Source organism: Chaetomium tenue (genome assembly GCF_020726465.1).
Source record: "Chaetomium tenue strain MPI-SDFR-AT-0079 chromosome Unknown F5144scaffold_5, whole genome shotgun sequence".
NCBI lineage: Eukaryota > Fungi > Ascomycota > Sordariomycetes > Sordariales > Chaetomiaceae > Chaetomium > Chaetomium tenue.
The window spans coordinates 950,637-965,516 of record NW_027117333.1 but is presented as its reverse complement, the minus strand read 5'-3'; the positions used below and the strand labels follow the sequence as shown (position 1 = coordinate 965,516).

The 14,880-nt window shown below is 54.8% G+C and overlaps 5 protein-coding genes and 1 non-coding gene across 6 annotated transcripts; 4 read left to right on the top strand and 2 right to left on the bottom strand.

The window, feature by feature from the left end:
• The first annotated feature begins 217 nt into the window (after window positions 1–217).
• F5144DRAFT_t142 lies at window positions 218–317 on the top strand. Its single transcript has one exon. It is a non-coding gene; the product is annotated as a tRNA-Val (tRNA).
• A 597-nt stretch (window positions 318–914) lies between these two features.
• On the top strand, window positions 915–2,703 carry F5144DRAFT_279683 (kinase-like domain-containing protein). The gene has a single exon (XM_066783693.1). It carries the CDS (start codon window positions 1,080–1,082, stop codon window positions 2,502–2,504), a length of 1,425 nt encoding a protein of 474 aa, XP_066641023.1. The 5' UTR covers window positions 915–1,079; the 3' UTR covers window positions 2,505–2,703.
• On the bottom strand, window positions 2,704–4,057 carry F5144DRAFT_279928 (uncharacterized protein). Its single transcript, XM_066783696.1, has 3 exons — window positions 3,961–4,057; window positions 3,705–3,861; window positions 2,704–3,639 (listed from the first exon to the last, which is right to left on the bottom strand). The coding sequence occupies exons 2-3, from the start codon at window positions 3,844–3,846 to the stop codon at window positions 2,903–2,905; spliced, it is 879 nt and encodes a 292-aa protein (XP_066641022.1). The 5' UTR covers window positions 3,847–3,861; window positions 3,961–4,057; the 3' UTR covers window positions 2,704–2,902.
• A 2,765-nt stretch (window positions 4,058–6,822) lies between these two features.
• Window positions 6,823–8,439, top strand: F5144DRAFT_279734 (uncharacterized protein). Its single transcript, XM_066783694.1, has 6 exons — window positions 6,823–6,837; window positions 6,960–7,113; window positions 7,170–7,222; window positions 7,283–7,798; window positions 7,852–8,105; window positions 8,157–8,439. The coding sequence occupies exons 2-6, from the start codon at window positions 7,092–7,094 to the stop codon at window positions 8,371–8,373; spliced, it is 1,062 nt and encodes a 353-aa protein (XP_066641021.1). The 5' UTR covers window positions 6,823–6,837; window positions 6,960–7,091; the 3' UTR covers window positions 8,374–8,439.
• Window positions 8,440–8,909: 470 nt separating this feature from the next.
• F5144DRAFT_279908 (uncharacterized protein) lies at window positions 8,910–12,220 on the bottom strand. Its single transcript, XM_066783695.1, has 2 exons — window positions 12,050–12,220; window positions 8,910–11,993 (listed from the first exon to the last, which is right to left on the bottom strand). The coding sequence occupies exons 1-2, from the start codon at window positions 12,078–12,080 to the stop codon at window positions 9,214–9,216; spliced, it is 2,811 nt and encodes a 936-aa protein (XP_066641020.1). The 5' UTR covers window positions 12,081–12,220; the 3' UTR covers window positions 8,910–9,213.
• A 922-nt stretch (window positions 12,221–13,142) lies between these two features.
• On the top strand, window positions 13,143–14,283 carry F5144DRAFT_279672 (uncharacterized protein). Its single transcript, XM_066783692.1, has 3 exons — window positions 13,143–13,303; window positions 13,369–13,580; window positions 13,640–14,283. Exons 1-3 carry the CDS (start codon window positions 13,235–13,237, stop codon window positions 14,097–14,099), a joined length of 741 nt encoding a protein of 246 aa, XP_066641019.1. The 5' UTR covers window positions 13,143–13,234; the 3' UTR covers window positions 14,100–14,283.
• Window positions 14,284–14,880: the final 597 nt, after the last annotated feature.

Sequence of the window (14,880 nt, the reverse complement as noted above, 5' to 3'; positions counted from 1 at the left end):
GAGATGACAGGAACTGATGGAGGTTGTATAGTAGAAACAATGGTAGTCTTTGTCCTGAAACAAAGAAGGCCTCATTTTTAAAAGGCATCGTGACTGATTTGACACTTCCAAAGCAACTAGGGACGCGAGATGTCGAACTTGGGACAAATTCTAGGTTGCCAAGACACTGTCGAGGACCCCGCGATAGCCCCTGAATCCGAGTAAGTTTGTCATTGAAGGCCGACTGGTGTAGTGGTTATCACGTCTCGTTCACAAAGTTGAATTAACTGGAAGTAATTCCACCGAGAAGGTGCCAGGTTCGATCCCTGGGTCGGTCATTCCCTTTTGCCTCTGGGCTATCTTATGTACTTTTGTAATCACAGAAATGCACTTTTGACAGTTTGTTTAGGTATTCTAACTACCTAGTTATTTTTGAAGATGGCGTCTCTGTCTGGGTAGATTGAGCACTGACCAACTCGAAGGCTTGTTGGGAACGATTGGTGCATCCGACACTTGAGATAGTTACACACATGTTTTCTTTTCAGAGCCATACTTTTTCCTCCAGACTACACGTGACCTCCCCCACACATAACCCCAACCCTGCCTATTCACCACTCTTCCCTCAGCCAGATACATCAGTTCAATCAAACGCAGTTAAATCTATCACATTTACATCAATTCAATAATACTACACCTAATAGTTATACTTGATTCTTTCGAGAATGTTATTAAAGTCGGCCACGAATTGGAGTTAGGGTTAGGGGCTGGCAGTGTGCCACATGCTGGGGGAAGTGCGAGAGCGTTTCGCACAAGAAAAAAAGAGGCGCGGATGCCAGGGTTGGGGTTGTGTATGGGAAAGTCACATGCACCGCGGCCGCTATGACGACATTGCTGCATCCCGTGCTGCCGCTGGCATCCCGTGCCGCCGCTGGGCCAATTGGCCGTGGAGCGCCAGTTCAAATTCCACGTGCCTGAGTGTATCACGCGTACATCCTCTGTTTGCAAACACCAACATTGTCATAAGCCTTCCGAATTCGCAAAACAACCTAGTTACACGCGCCAACCTTTACCGCTAAGCTTTACGATTAACTTTTGGCGCCATGTCGAGCAAGACAAAATCCAGATGGGCAGATGATGAGGCGGATGCAGCACTCGAAGCACAGCTGAAGAAGGAGAAGGAGGAAAAGAGACGATTGAAGGTGGCGAAGGCACGCAAGCTCGAGGCTGCGAAGCAAGCGAGGGAAGCTTCCGCGGCCGCAGCGCAACAAGAAGGCGACGGCACCAACGGGCCTCCAGCGAAACGGCGAAGGATATCCCCAGCGCGCGAAGCGGCGCAAGCCACCGCGCCATCTAACGAGAGCAACGACGCGCCGAAACTGTGGCGCTTCTATGGCGGCGCGTTTGCCAAGTCCCGCAGCGTCGAGAATTACGACAAACTCAACGACATCGAGGAGGGCGCCTACGGCTGGGTGTCGCGGGCTAAGGAGGTCGCGACAGGCAAAGTGGTGGCACTCAAGAAGCTGAAGATAGACCCCAGAGACCGCGGGGGGCTTCCCATCACGGGGCTGCGCGAGATCCAGATTCTAAAAGACTGCGACCACCGGAATGTGGTCCAACTGCGGGAGGTAGTCGTAGGGGATGACACGAGCAAATCTTTCTCCAACATATTCCTCGTCCTCGAATTCCTCGAACACGACCTCAAATCCATCCTCGAAGACATGCCCGAGCCATTCCTCGCATCCGAAGTTAAAACCCTCCTCAAACAACTCGCCTCGGGCGTAGCCTACCTTCACGACAACTGGATCCTCCACCGCGACCTCAAAACCTCCAACCTCCTCCTCAACAACCGCGGGCAGCTCAAGATCGCCGACTTCGGCATGGCGCGGTACGTGGGCGACCCGGCGCCCAAACTCACCCAACTCGTCGTCACGCTGTGGTACCGGGCGCCCGAGCTGCTCCTCGGCGCGGTACGCTACGGCGGCGCCGTGGACATGTGGAGCGTGGGGTGCATCTTCGGCGAGCTGCTGACGCGCGAGCCGCTGCTGCAGGGGCGCAACGAAGTGGACGAGCTGGCCAAGATCTTCGAGCTGTGCGGGACGCCCACCGACGACACCTGGCCGGGCTTCCGGCGCCTGCCCAACGCGCGCGCGCTGCGGCTGCCGTCGACGATGGCGAACGGGAGGGCGACGACCGGGTCCGGGGTGCGCGCCAAGTTCCCGCTGCTTACGGCCGCGGGGGTGGGGTTGTTGAATGGTTTGTTGACGCTGGATCCAAAAAAGCGGCCTACAGCGAAGGAGATGCTGGCGCATGAGTACTTTGCGCAGGACCCGAAGCCGAAGCAGGAGGCTATGTTTCCGACCTTTCCGAGTAAGGCTGGGCAGGAGAGGAGGCGGCGGCGGGAGACACCGAATGCGCCCGTACGGGGCCAGCAGGCGGCGGATTTTGGGGCGGTGGATTTCAGCGGCATTTTCTCGGGGCGGGAGAGGGAGGAGCGGGGAGGGGGGTTCTCATTGCGAATGGTGTAGAACTGCCTTCTCTGGAAGACAACCATAATGTTTAAATAACTTGCTTGCGGGCACACATGTATGTAATGCAAAAGGGATGCTTCATTAAGCTACCTAATAATATATATGCAGTGGTGTCGTCAATAAGAAAATACATGCAACAAATGCTCTCCTTCTCGACCCTTTGTTTCCGAGCTTTGAGCCCGGCCTGGGCAAAAAAATATCCAGATAAAATGCAAACAGTAGTCGATCCAACGCCCTTTCCGCTCTTTTCACTCCATGATAGTGGAAAGACCGGGACCGAAACCTCGGTCATATCCCGTCCCTAAAACACATTACAAGACATATCCGCTGTCACAACCACTCCCTCTCTCTGTCTCTCTCCCACCGCTCCTCATTCCCCAGCCTCTGAGGCTAAATTAAAAAATCGCTCCCAGGCCGGCAACAAACCAGGTAAAGCTGAGAACAGTCACGGCGCTCATAACAACTGCGGCACCCACCGCGCGGTTATCCATGCCGGATCCGGCGCCGCTGCACGAGGCGCACTGGTATCCGTCGTTGTTGTCATGATAGTCCTGCTTCTCGTATAGCCCAAAGTAGAATAGGGAGAAGGGTGCGAGGTATCCCGGCTCGGGAGTGGCGCTGATGCCGCCGTCGGCGTCGGCGATCACTAGCGTGTATTGTTCCGTCAGCAGCGGGTTGGCGACGTTGCTCTTCTGGAACTTCTCCGTGTCCCAGGTGTAGGTGCCGGGGTCGGTGAACGACATGTTCTGCGTGAGCGTCCACGGCTGCGGAACCTTGCTGCACTTGACGTAGACGTCGATGGCCGTCGGCGTGCCCTGCAGGTTGGTGTAGTTCCACCCCCACGTCACGTAGTCGCCGATCTTGTACAACTGGGTGCCGTCAAATACCCCGGGCGTCACCATCACCACGCCACCGACGGGGTCCTGGGGGTCGAACTCGGTCTTCTTGGGCGCGCGCGTGCGCGTGGCGTTGCCCGTTTGCCGCACGGTTCCCGTCTGCGTGATGCCGCCCGTGTTGAGGTTTGTTTGAATCGGTTCCGAAGGATCGCGAGAAGATGTCGTCTTTGAGTCTTCATTGTCGTCGTTTTGCTTGGGGGGGCTGGATGAAGCTGTCTGCGAGGCAGCAGGCGCTTCTGTAGACAGGTGTATGTTAGGTACGCGATTGCATCACCAGGGCGGCGGTTGGGTGGATGCATACCACTTTGAGATGAACCATCATCTTGCCGAACAACTAACGAGTCGAGCTCTGGAAGCCATCTTGGCCATGCCAACGCAGAAACTGCAGGAGTCAAGGAGAGCAGGGCCACGGCCAACTGGCCGACAGATAGAGGAGACTTCATGGCGGGGAGTTTTGTTGAGGGTTGGTGAGGAAGACCAGAAACGATATTGCGGACCGTGCCCGAGCTATTCAATCCCCCAGACCTCACAGTTCGACCCCCCCAAAAAAAACTTGTCTAACACCGGAGAATTTGGTCTGTGGTGTTGGGCGAACAATGGCGGGAACACGGGCGTGGCACGGCGTTGGCGCGGGTAGCCCCTATTACTAGGCCGACCAAAATTTAGGCCCGCGCGAAATGGTGTGGAGAAAAACAAGACGATGGGAACACCAGACGAAACCGGGGCGTTGCGGTATCTTCAAAGTGTCGATAGGGTGTTTTGCACTTCAGGAAAGCAAACGAAGCGAGTGTGGTTGCTGAAGAAACAGGTGGTAAACGAGGGGCCCTGATGGCTCTGGAAGCAATGCAGCGAGTTGGTGATCGGGAGATGGTTGGAATGGAGACGCCCCAGGTCGACTTTGATGCGATCTGTCGAGCGCTTGGCCAACCGATGGATGCGCTCGGGGCGTCCCACCCAATGGCAGGAGCGGAAGACCCGGGCTGAGTCCAGGCCCGAGTGGCGCTGGGATGGATCTGGTCCCAATCAACCAGGTTGCCAACTGAATTGTCACCCTGTGAACAAAAAAAGCCGGATTCCAACTGCAGTGCCGACCAAACCTCGACCATAGAAACGAAACGAAAACCATCCAAAGGCTCTCAAAGAACCATATCTCCTCTGTTAATTTTTACTCTTCTACTTTTCCTTTTATCCGATTTACTCTATTCCATCTCTTTTTCTCGGTGTCTTATGGCTTATTTCTTTTTTCTTAATTTCTTGTTTTGCCTTTGGTTCGGCTTTTTTTGGCCAGAGGTGCCGAGGAATCTCCAAGCCAACACAGACCGGGTTCGTATTTGGGGTGCTATGCCTCCAGGTCCCTCATCAATAAACCCACCCCCCATCTCACCCCCCAACATAGCCACAGCCAAGGAAAGCTTAAAGCGAGATCTGTTAGTGTAAAAGGCCAGACAATCGAGTTAACAAAATACTTTTAGGTGCCAAAAGTCCATCCTCAACGCAAAATACATCGTCGCAATTAGCGGGAGTAGCTAGTTTAGAACTATTCGAGCCAAACGGTATAAATATATTTTTAGTTTTTTGGGAAAGAAAAACAACGAAGTTTGAAATACACTCAAATCGATGCCAAACGACGAAGGCAGAAACGCTAAACATTGCACAAGCAAGGGTCAGCCGTTTTAGGTTTAGTTGGTGAAATTGCTTGGGGGGGCGTGGCTTGGCGTGGCTTGGCGAGAGGGACCTGGGTACTCTGGGCCGTATTTGGCGGAGCTGCCGGGGGAAGAAAGCATTGTGTGGCACGCAGCATTATTTTTAGTGGTTCCTCAAACCTGGAACACGAGAATTGGATGCCATCCACGACGCTGATGCCATGTTTTCCATCTGCTTTTCTTGTTCGCGGCGCAGAGTTCGTTCAGGCGCTGGCCCCGGTACCAAGCAGCAATAGTTTATCCCAAGAGGGCTATTCCCTGCCGGACGATCACGATCGCCGCTGCCGATGCGTCTTATTATTATTATGACCGGCTTCTGTTAGTGAGACTTTGAGCATTTTCTTTGCTTTTCTGTCACCGACAGCCGGTCCTTACCCTCCACTGCAAGGCTGCGGAGGCCTGCCGCCGTGAAACCTTTGCCGCAATCCCATCCCGTAGGCTTCAATTCTGCTAGTTATTGTTATGCTGCCTGGCCACCAGCAGCAGCGTTGTGGCCCGGGGCATGCGCCGCCGACACCACGCCAGGACTGGAATTCGCTGCGTGCCATACAGTGCCGTCCGCGCCGGCCGATGCTTGTTTACAGGGACCCATGCAAACAAGCTCAGACAGTCTTACCAAATCTGCTCCGCCAACCTTTCTTTTTGTTCATGACATAATTGCCTACTGTGTATGCAGTGGAGATCGTCAGGCCATGTATGACGAGGTGTTTGCACAACTGCCGGTAGAATACTGACGGGGACTATTTTATTCACACCAATGTGTGTCCTCAACTGACTCGCGCTTTCGAATTCGTTTCCAAGCTTCAAGATCAGGTCTTCTGAAGCAAGCTAATGCAAGCTTATTAGAATGGTAAGAATTACCCGTTTGACTATTAGCCTTTTCATACCAAGTACTTTATATCAACCACGTACGTCTTCATACTCTCCCTCCATGTTTACATTTCATATTTTACGTTTTTTTGCCCTCTCTTTCTCTCTCCCTCCTTTGACCCACTAGTGGCGCGCTACGGTAGGTACCTAAGTACATGGTTCTTAAATCTGGAGTCGAAGGTGGAGATGTAAGTGATGATGATGATGAGGTCTGGAAACAGGTGATGGAGAATATTGGCCATCCTGACAGTTGATGACACAATCCATTGCGAAAACGGACCTGGAAAGTCCCCCGCCAATTCCGCCGTAATGAATTGGAAACCTAGCTTGAGCATGTTTTGAGCGCATTTTTGAGATCGCAGTGAAATGGGTTTCTTGGAAACATGACTTCCACTGTGGCTCGAGCAACTCAGGAGCTGGGAACTCGTGGATGCTTGTCTCTGAGCTTCGGCCGAAGCCCGGCCTGGAACGTTATTAACGTTAACCAAGTGGTGGTCCGTGTGCCAACTCAGCGCGTAATGCCTGCCGCTGCAGCAGATCACACGTGAAGATTGAGGAATCTCGAGCCAGGATAGGTTAGCAATGGTTAGATAGCGCGACCAGACCACTGCAGCTGCTTCCGGCAATCGCTTGTCATACGCGGTACCTCCTCCCCCAGACCCAACCAACAGATTCCATCGGGAGGGCGGCCGCTCCATTTTTGGGCGAGCTCTTCAAACGGGAGACGCCCCTCCAACATCCAACCTTTTACTCGCTTCTTTCCATCGGCCTTTTTCTTTTCCAGGCCGTGGGCAGCATGTCGTCTTCAAGCAGCACAGCGGTCACCATCGACCGTGAGTATTTCGATACTCTCGTTCGAAGGTACGTTTCTTGTCCTATCGTCCCAACCCGACCTATCATTCTAGGTTACCTCCATATATTCTGCCGGGGTGCCCAAAGCTAACCTGCCCGCGCCGTGGCCATGCATAGGGCGCAGTTTGTAGGTCCCGAAATACGCTTGTCTTTGCCAAACTGATGCACTCGATCGTCCTAACCATTGTAAGAATTCCGATTCACCAAAGGCAAACGGGCACCTTGCCTCCGTCGTCATTTCGCGGGCCGAATATGACAGTCTCATGTTTGTCGCTAGACAATATGGTATGTTTTTTCCTTGGACGTTGGCTCTAGATGGAATTGTTAGCTGACTGGCTTAGAAAACCTCAGGCGGAACCTTCTTCGCGGCGGTGTCGGAGCGGAGACGGTAGATGTATGATCCCAACGATGTCGAGTACGAATGGGCACCGAAACAGTGGTTAACGGGTGACAGCTTCTCAGCAAGGACGATGACGCCATTCAAGGGGGCGCTAAGACGCCCGTGGCCCCAAAAGCGGACCTGAACGAGGACGGAGGGGCCCGACTTTACACGCCCGCGCCGACTGGCGCGTGCAGCCCGCCGAAGGATGTGCCGCAAAATGGGCATCATAATCGCTACCAAGACCGCTCTACATGGGCCGATGGCAACGTGGACGACGACGAAGACGACGAGAATGGGGCCAGCGACACCGAGTCCCCTATCGAGGGTCCCCCTGGCGCTGACTACGCCAAACCTCAGGGTCAGCGTCAGCACTTTGAGCGACAATGCGTTCGCACGCTCCAGCTTTCGCACCTCGCCGAGGGCACGACCCATGCTGACATCGCGAACGCTGTGCGTGGTGGGATGTTGGTGGACATCTTTCTACGCAGCCATGACCGCTGCGCAACGGTTTCTTTCCTTAGGTCCGTGGACGCCAAGGAGTTCTATGACCATGTCCGCCGGCATGACCTGTACATTAGGAACAAGAGGGTGAGTAGGCTTAAGCTGTCTTGCTAGGTTGGGTGACTGCTGACGTCTTGCAGATTGAAGTTAAGTGGAACGATCGCCAATTCGTCCTCGCGGGCCACGTAGCAAACAAAATCGGCACGGGTGCCAGTCGCAACCTGGTGATTCAGGGGTATGATAATAGGCATACCGAAGAGATCATCCGTGAGGACTTGGACCACATCCACAACCTGGTCGTAGTCAAGATCGAGTTCAACGGCCGCAACTGCCACATCGGCCTTAACTCGGTCCACAACGCCATTGCCGCACGTCAGTGCATGTTGAGCAGGCTGTATGTATCCTTGCGACCATCTTGGCGGTTGGAAGCTGACAGAAATAATAGCCGGTACAAGGGCAAGAAGATCAACTATGACGTTGACGAATGCGCCCAGCCATACCCGCAACCGGCGCCCAGGGCGCGCAAGGAGATGGCGCCGCCCAAGAAGGGATTTGCGGCGGTCCACAACCGCTTCCAGCTGTTGAATCTCGACGACGATGACGACGAGGATGAGATTGCGGCGACGTTTCAGACGAAGAATTCGGTAGGGATCACGGCGTAGGAGCCGATGTCCCCCCACTGCCTCGCCGGCATCACTTTTCCATGAGTGGGGTGCGGAGAAGCCGTGGTAGCATCAGGTGACAGAGAGACAGAGCACGGGAGATATGTTTCATTTCACACTAGTGGCAGGCGTTAAAGGATACCCATGGTTAGTTCCCTGAGGCTTTTATGGCAAAGTGCCCATAAACGGGGATTACCCAGCAACGCAAAGCCATATCTTCCCTTCGAAGGTGCATCTATCACGCCACTATTATGGTGTTGTCCCAGCAAATCATTTGGCCGTCGGTGATTCCATTGCCTGTTTGAATCCCTCCATTCTAGGATTACTCCGTCCCCGGTCGACATGGTTTCTTCCAGCATGTCCGGCCTGGCAGGGGATGGTGTTTTGGGCCATCTGTGTTAGTTACGTCATGACATACGGGGTGATCGCCGTGGCCCCACCGCAACTGCCGAGAAGGTTATCTTGGCAGCCGTGTAACAATGTAACGGTATTTCACATCCATGCTCTCACAACCACAACGCAATAAACACCAAAAAAGATAAATCAACGCTCGTTATCCGTAGACTGACCATGTATGATATGGATAGTTTCTGAGTCTATCCGCTGATGGCAAAAGAGAAACGCAGCATTGCTGCCTCACCAGCCCCTCCTCCGTGAATGAACAAAGAAACCCGATCTTCCCTTCCCTGTCTTTCTAACCAGGGCCCATCACCGTTCTCCACCAAGGAAGCAGTGCAGTGCCGCCGCCTCCCTAACCTCGGAATCCAGACCATGCGATGCATACCAACCGGGGAACGCCATGACGCCTGATGCACAAAACCCCACGCATGCCTTCCCTTTTTACCGGCCCACGCCCGTAACCGACTCCAGGTAGGACAAAAGGAAGTTCCGGTCGGCCGGGGAGATGGGCGTCTGGCTCCCACGGCGCGACGTCGCCGAGCTGCCGGCGCCGACGATGGCGGGCTCGTTTCCGCCGGCCGAGGCAAACGACGCCACGCGTGACCGCGGCGTGCTGCCGGTGCCTTGGGGCTCTTTCCCTTTACCCTTCTCTTCGGCTGTGGTGCTGGCCGGAGAATCACGCTGCTGCCGCTGTTGTTGGTGATGTTGCTGTTGCTCTTTGCTAAAGAGCGAGAGCAGTTTCTGCTTTTGTTCCGGGTTCGAGTCATTGCGACGCTGGTCCACAGCTATGGGCTGTTGTTGCTGAAACGAGGGGCTGGAATGCGGGCTGGACAGGGGTTGCTGCGCATACGGGAGGCTGGCAGCGTGGGCAGCTGCATAGTTGGGCTGGGGGGACCGCTTGGCTTCATGTTCCGCCTGCTGCAAGAAACCACGGTCTCTCGGGGAGGGAATGCCTTGCCGGGCTGCATTTCTCGCATCCTGTCGAGATGAGTCGTGCGGGCTGAAGCGCTGTTGAAGACGCTGCATTTGAGCCATTGTGCTTGTGTATTCTTGCGACTTGTTCTGCTCGCTCTGCTTCGGGCGACTCAGAATCTGGACGGCCCTGTATGGCAGGTTGAGCTCAGGATTCATTCTCACGGGCGCACCGTTGGCCTCTGAAGCCTGCGCAATCGCCTCGGCTGCCGATGGTGTTTTGTAGGAAGGACTGGCTGGCTCGTCTTTCCTTGCAAACCCGGGGCTCTGTTGTGTCTTGCTAGGTTGCATCCTAATCTCATTGCTCAAGGGCGACCTCGGGCTACCCTTCTTGAACATATCCAATAGTGCCGTCCGATGCGTGTCGGCTGGCTGGGAGGGTTTGGGTCCGGGCTGGGGTTCCGAGGGCTGCATTGCGCGGGGCGAAGTCCTCATCGGCCCAGCGGGTGCCATGTGCTGAGGTAGATATTGCGCGGCAGGATTTGGTGCCTGCGTGATCGGCACATTTGCCCAAGGCGCTGACTGATACTGGTGCTGATTGTTTGTTGATGCAAACGCACTATCATGTGGCGAATTCTCGCGGGATTTGTTTTCAATGTTTTCCCGTGGACTGTTGTTCTTGAAAGCGCTCAGCAGCGTCATTGCGTGGCCCGTCAGCTGAGCCGGTTTCGCAGCGTGCTGCTGAGGCGCGTAGGTATCATTCGGACGAGAAGTGAACGAATCCAATCCACCATGCTGAATATGCTGACCGCCTAAATGAGGATGAGGACCGCCGTGCTGAGTATTTTGGCCAGCTGGCTGAGTATGTGGGCCGCCGTAGTGAATCTGCTGACCATCCTGTTGAGCAGGTTGCCTGCCCTGACCGACCGCTTCTAGAAGAGCCGGAGTCGGCAGAATACCCCTAGTAAGAACGGACTGCTGCACTTGCGGCGGTAGTGGTTGCGGATGGAGAAGGACCGGCTCGTTGCGCTGCTGCTGTGCTAGGTTCACGAACGGGTTGCGGCCGTAGATTTGAGGCATCACCTGAGCAGGTGCTTGGCCTTGACTGTAATACCCGGCAGCCGCGTTCTGGATGGAGGTTGGCGGGATGGGGAAATTCGGCGGTTGCTGGTAATCCGAAACGAGTTGCCTCTGCGTAGGATGGTGATGAGGGGCGTTTGGATCAGGAGCATTCGTGTAGGTGAGATCCGATGGTGCATGTGGGATTTGGCCCTTGGGTTGGGCCGCTTGCTGCGGGCTTTGCTGTGGCTGCATCTCTGCGCCCTTTTGTAGAAGCGCCATCAGAGCTCCTCCCTTGCCAGCGCTCGAAGCCGACGGGCTCATCTGCACACCCTGGGTCGGCTGTTGAACATTAAGGAGGCGCTGGAGTTCGCGCGTAGCACCCTCCATTGTCTCGATCGCGGGCGCGCCATTCGAAGGCGCAGGTACAGGTTCGAGATGAGCACCGATGTCGTCTTCGGTGAGAGGTTCTTCGGTCTGATGGTGGATGGCTAGGTGAGGGGCAGCCACGCGCGTACCGTCCTTCTTCTTTTGCTGAACCACCCATTTCTTCAGGGGCACCAGGAATGGGGCGACCATGTAGAACTTGTTCGCATTGGACGCGGCGGCAGCGTCATCGTGAGAATTGTTTCCCTTCTTTCGGAAGGCGGGCAGCTCCGACAACTTATACCACTCAACCTTGCTGATTTCTTTCCGCGTCTTCGGCTCAAAGACGGTATCCATAGGGACGTTGCGGAAAACATAGAGGCGGATCTGTTGCTCCCTCATAGAGATCTGAATATACTTGACCTCGTCCTCTCTAGGTACTAGGCCGGCTTGCTTAATATCGAAGCCGGTCTCCTCGTACACCTCACGGACGGCACAGTCGAGGTCGTCTTCGTCCTTGTTTATTTTGCCTCTCGGGAAGCTCCAATTTGCGCCCTTCTTCCAACCCTTGACGAGCACCGTCGAATCCATCGCCTCGTTCAATAGGATGGCACCCCTGACTGGGACTCTTGTCTTGTATTGCATGAACTCTTCGAAGGCGCGCATGTGGTTCTCGGCGGAGAAGGGAGCCAGCAGGGGGCAGTGCTGAAATATGCGAAGGCAGAAACTCCGGAGGGACATGGACGGCAGGGTGGGATCCAGCGGTCGGATGAAATCTTCGTAGAACCATTGTGCCTCTTCAACTTGGAAGCAGATACGCGCGACTGACGAGAGGTCCTCTTTTGGAAGGTGGATGATAAAACGGACGCAGAGGTCGTCCAACCCTAGCAGGCAGTCAGTCAGTCGAAGGTCACAAAGGCATGCGACAGAATCAACCCACAATCTTCGAGTTGCATCTTGTTTTCGGCCATGGCGATGTCTTGTATCGAGCATATCCACGGCGGTGGTTGGCCGTTGAAAGGATGGGTTTATAGGGTAATAGGGTAATCGGGTAGGTAATATGAAAGGTAGGGCCCCGAATCGTGGGACTCGTAAGGTTGTCGGGTTAGGTGCTGTCGAGCTCGGGATCGAGGGGCGGGGACTGGCAGCTGCTTCCCCACCAAAATGCGACTAGAGACAACAAAACAGGTACAAACGCGCTCAGCCAATGGCTGTAGGGCACGCTTTGATCCGGTAGTTGTAAATATGCCCGTCAGTGTTGAGATTGAGGAGGTTTGGGCGCCGTGGATGTCACCTGCGGGTCAGAATGGGCAAAACTGACTTGCGACGTGTGCAGCTGTGGATGGCATGCGTTTGTCTCCACTCCAGGACTCACGACATGGTGGTTGCGTTGGGGATGGAGATGTGTGGGTGGCTCTGGTGGCATGGATCCCCCGCCCACCAATTCAAGCTGTTGCCACAATACAAAGTCTCAAAGTGTACATACTACGCAAGCCACAGCTCCAGACCTGTGGCGGTGCATTGGTCTCCTGGCGGCTTCCCCCAGTCAGATTCTCGAATTCCAACCCGATCCCTTGGCAGCAGAGGGAGGCCACCCGCTTAACAGGGGCACGGAACTGGGAGACCTCCTGGACGTCATCGCACGAAGCAGGGTCTGAGTGAGTTTTGAGTTGCACACCCACCAGTCAAGCTTCGTTTGATGATCGAACTAGCCGCAATCATGAGACCAATGCAATGCATAAATGAAAAGGGCTACGGCCGATTAGCCACCAGCGGCTCGCACACTTTTTCCTCTTCTTCCCCAGGCCCCGAAGACCAGACGACCGGGCTAGGATTCTCCAGGCCAGCGCCAAAGTTGTTTCCAATTCAGGCCTCACAAGCGCGCGCCTGAAACCGACAAAGCGCCGCCGTGAACCAATACAACAGCAAATCCCAACCATCGCAGATCGACAGCAATCAAACCAGCGACCACAAGGCCCCAACAAAGCGCCGGTTTTTTTTTATATCTTCTTGGCTACCCTCGAGATTCCCGACCTTTTTTTTTTTTGAAGGATTTTTGCCTTGCCCACCAACACGCACAGAGCCCGAGATCTCGCTGTCACAGCGACCAAGACACCCACCCACCATGAACGCCGCTTTAAAATTGCTGGGCAAAAGAGCCCTCGAAAACGGCACCAAAAGCCCTAACTCAGAGGTAGGTGTATCTAGATGTCGCTGATAATTTTATGGTGTCGGTGCTAACGACAGTCCCAATCACAGAACCCATACAGATGTATGGTCTCTGTGAAACAAAAGAATGGCAAAGAAAAGATGAAGGAAGACTACCGGCCTATCCCACCTGGTCTGTCGGACAACGACGCAGAAATCCTCAAGCGTGTCCGGCGGAAGGCCTACAACTGGGACCAGAAGTTCCGCTGCTGCTGCTTTGGCATGAGGTTCGGGTGGTCGGCAATCCTGGGTCTCATTCCTCTGTGAGTCTGCGTGCTTCCCCATGCCCTCGAGAGCGCGGTTTGCTAACCGTCCTTACCAGCATCGGCGATGGCCTAGAGGTCCTCATGTCTCTGTCGTTGATCCGGACAGCCTCCAAGGTGGACGGTGGCCTCCCAAACCGCATCTACCTCTGGATGGTCGCATACATCATCATGGACTTCGCCGTCGGTTTCATCCCCGTCCTGGGTGACTTTTTTGACTTCGCGTTCCGCGCCAACACACGCAACGCGTGGTTGCTCAACTCATACCTGACAGAGAAAGGCAAGGTACTCCTAGCACGCAAGATCACAGACGAGAAAGGCAAAAGTATGCCGGTGCCCGACGAGCTGTGGCCACAGGACCAGGATGTCGAGCAAGGCGTGGAATCGATGCGCATGGTTGAGCCGTCTTCCAGAACCATCGCGGCAGTCCCGCCGGCGCTGACACCGGCTCCGAAAAGGGCCATGCCGCCTCCGGGCCGGACTTTAACGGGGCAGGCGCGGGACCCGAGGGACCGCTGAGTGCCGGAGCAACCCGAGTTCGAGCGTGGGGATTGCTGCTGTGCAGTAGGTGGGACCGGTTCAGACTGTCCACGAGGAGGAAGACACTATTCTGTCATTGCATTAGCGTTGCGTTATTCTCTTTTCTTGTTTCTTAGAATACAAATATCCCAAGCGTTCGATTTATAGTTTAGAAAGGCAATGACGGCAGCCGTCGTAATACACGTGGAATCTGGAACGGTTCATAATTGATGCCGATGCCCAGGGTTGCCTGGTTCATGGTGTGAGGTGGATGTTGAAGAAAGCAGCAAGCAACATTCAGATTGTCAGGCGATCCGGATGTCCGGATTCCGGGACTGTGTTGCGGTGATGTTGCGATTATGCCTCGATGACAAACAAGACGGCGGGTCGCCGTGTCTCCCCAAGGCCCAAGCCTTCCGCAAGTGGGTTCCCAGGGATCAGCTCAATTCGGCGGCGATGGGTCGATCAAGGCGCGTGGAAGCTCCACCACCAGCAACGGGCAGCTGAAACGGGCAACGTGAAAGAGGGTGAATCCAAAAGAGGTTTGGGTCCCAATGTTGACAGTTGGTATTCACGTACGAAGTAGGTTGAATTCAACGGTTCAGACATGTTAAGGCCAACCACTTCGCCTGAGCCCCTTGTCATCGCGTACGTGTTCAAACTTTCAGAGGCCAGAGTGTATCAAGGTGGAGCTGTGAAGGCTTGGGCAAATGCGAAAACGGCTCTTGGCTGGAAGGTTGCGCCGACCAATTGTCTCGGAGCTCCGAAGATCTGATAAAGG

Bases quoted from the DNA above. Each gene is read 5' to 3' on its own strand.
- F5144DRAFT_279908 (XM_066783695.1), bottom strand. From the start codon at position 12,080: ATGGCCGAAAACAAGATGCAACTCGAAGATT. The intron at 11,994-12,049 runs GTGGGTTGATTC...ACTGCCTGCTAG, and splicing joins CAAGATGCAACTCGAAGATT to GGTTGGACGACCTCTGCGTC.
- F5144DRAFT_279734 (XM_066783694.1), top strand. From the start codon at position 7,092: ATGTTTGTCGCTAGACAATATG. The intron at 7,223-7,282 runs GTATGATCCCAA...AACGGGTGACAG, and splicing joins TCGGAGCGGAGACGGTAGAT to CTTCTCAGCAAGGACGATGA. The intron at 7,799-7,851 runs GTGAGTAGGCTT...GACGTCTTGCAG, and splicing joins TGTACATTAGGAACAAGAGG to ATTGAAGTTAAGTGGAACGA.
- F5144DRAFT_279683 (XM_066783693.1), top strand. From the start codon at position 1,080: ATGTCGAGCAAGACAAAATCCAGATGGGCAGATGATGAGGCGGATGCA.
- F5144DRAFT_279672 (XM_066783692.1), top strand. From the start codon at position 13,235: ATGAACGCCGCTTTAAAATTGCTGGGCAAAAGAGCCCTCGAAAACGGC. The intron at 13,304-13,368 runs GTAGGTGTATCT...TCCCAATCACAG, and splicing joins CCAAAAGCCCTAACTCAGAG to AACCCATACAGATGTATGGT. The intron at 13,581-13,639 runs GTGAGTCTGCGT...CGTCCTTACCAG, and splicing joins ATCCTGGGTCTCATTCCTCT to CATCGGCGATGGCCTAGAGG.
- F5144DRAFT_279928 (XM_066783696.1), bottom strand. From the start codon at position 3,846: ATGAAGTCTCCTCTATCTGTCGGCCAGTTGGCCGTGGCCCTGCTCTCC. The intron at 3,640-3,704 runs GTATGCATCCAC...ACCTGTCTACAG, and splicing joins TGATGGTTCATCTCAAAGTG to AAGCGCCTGCTGCCTCGCAG.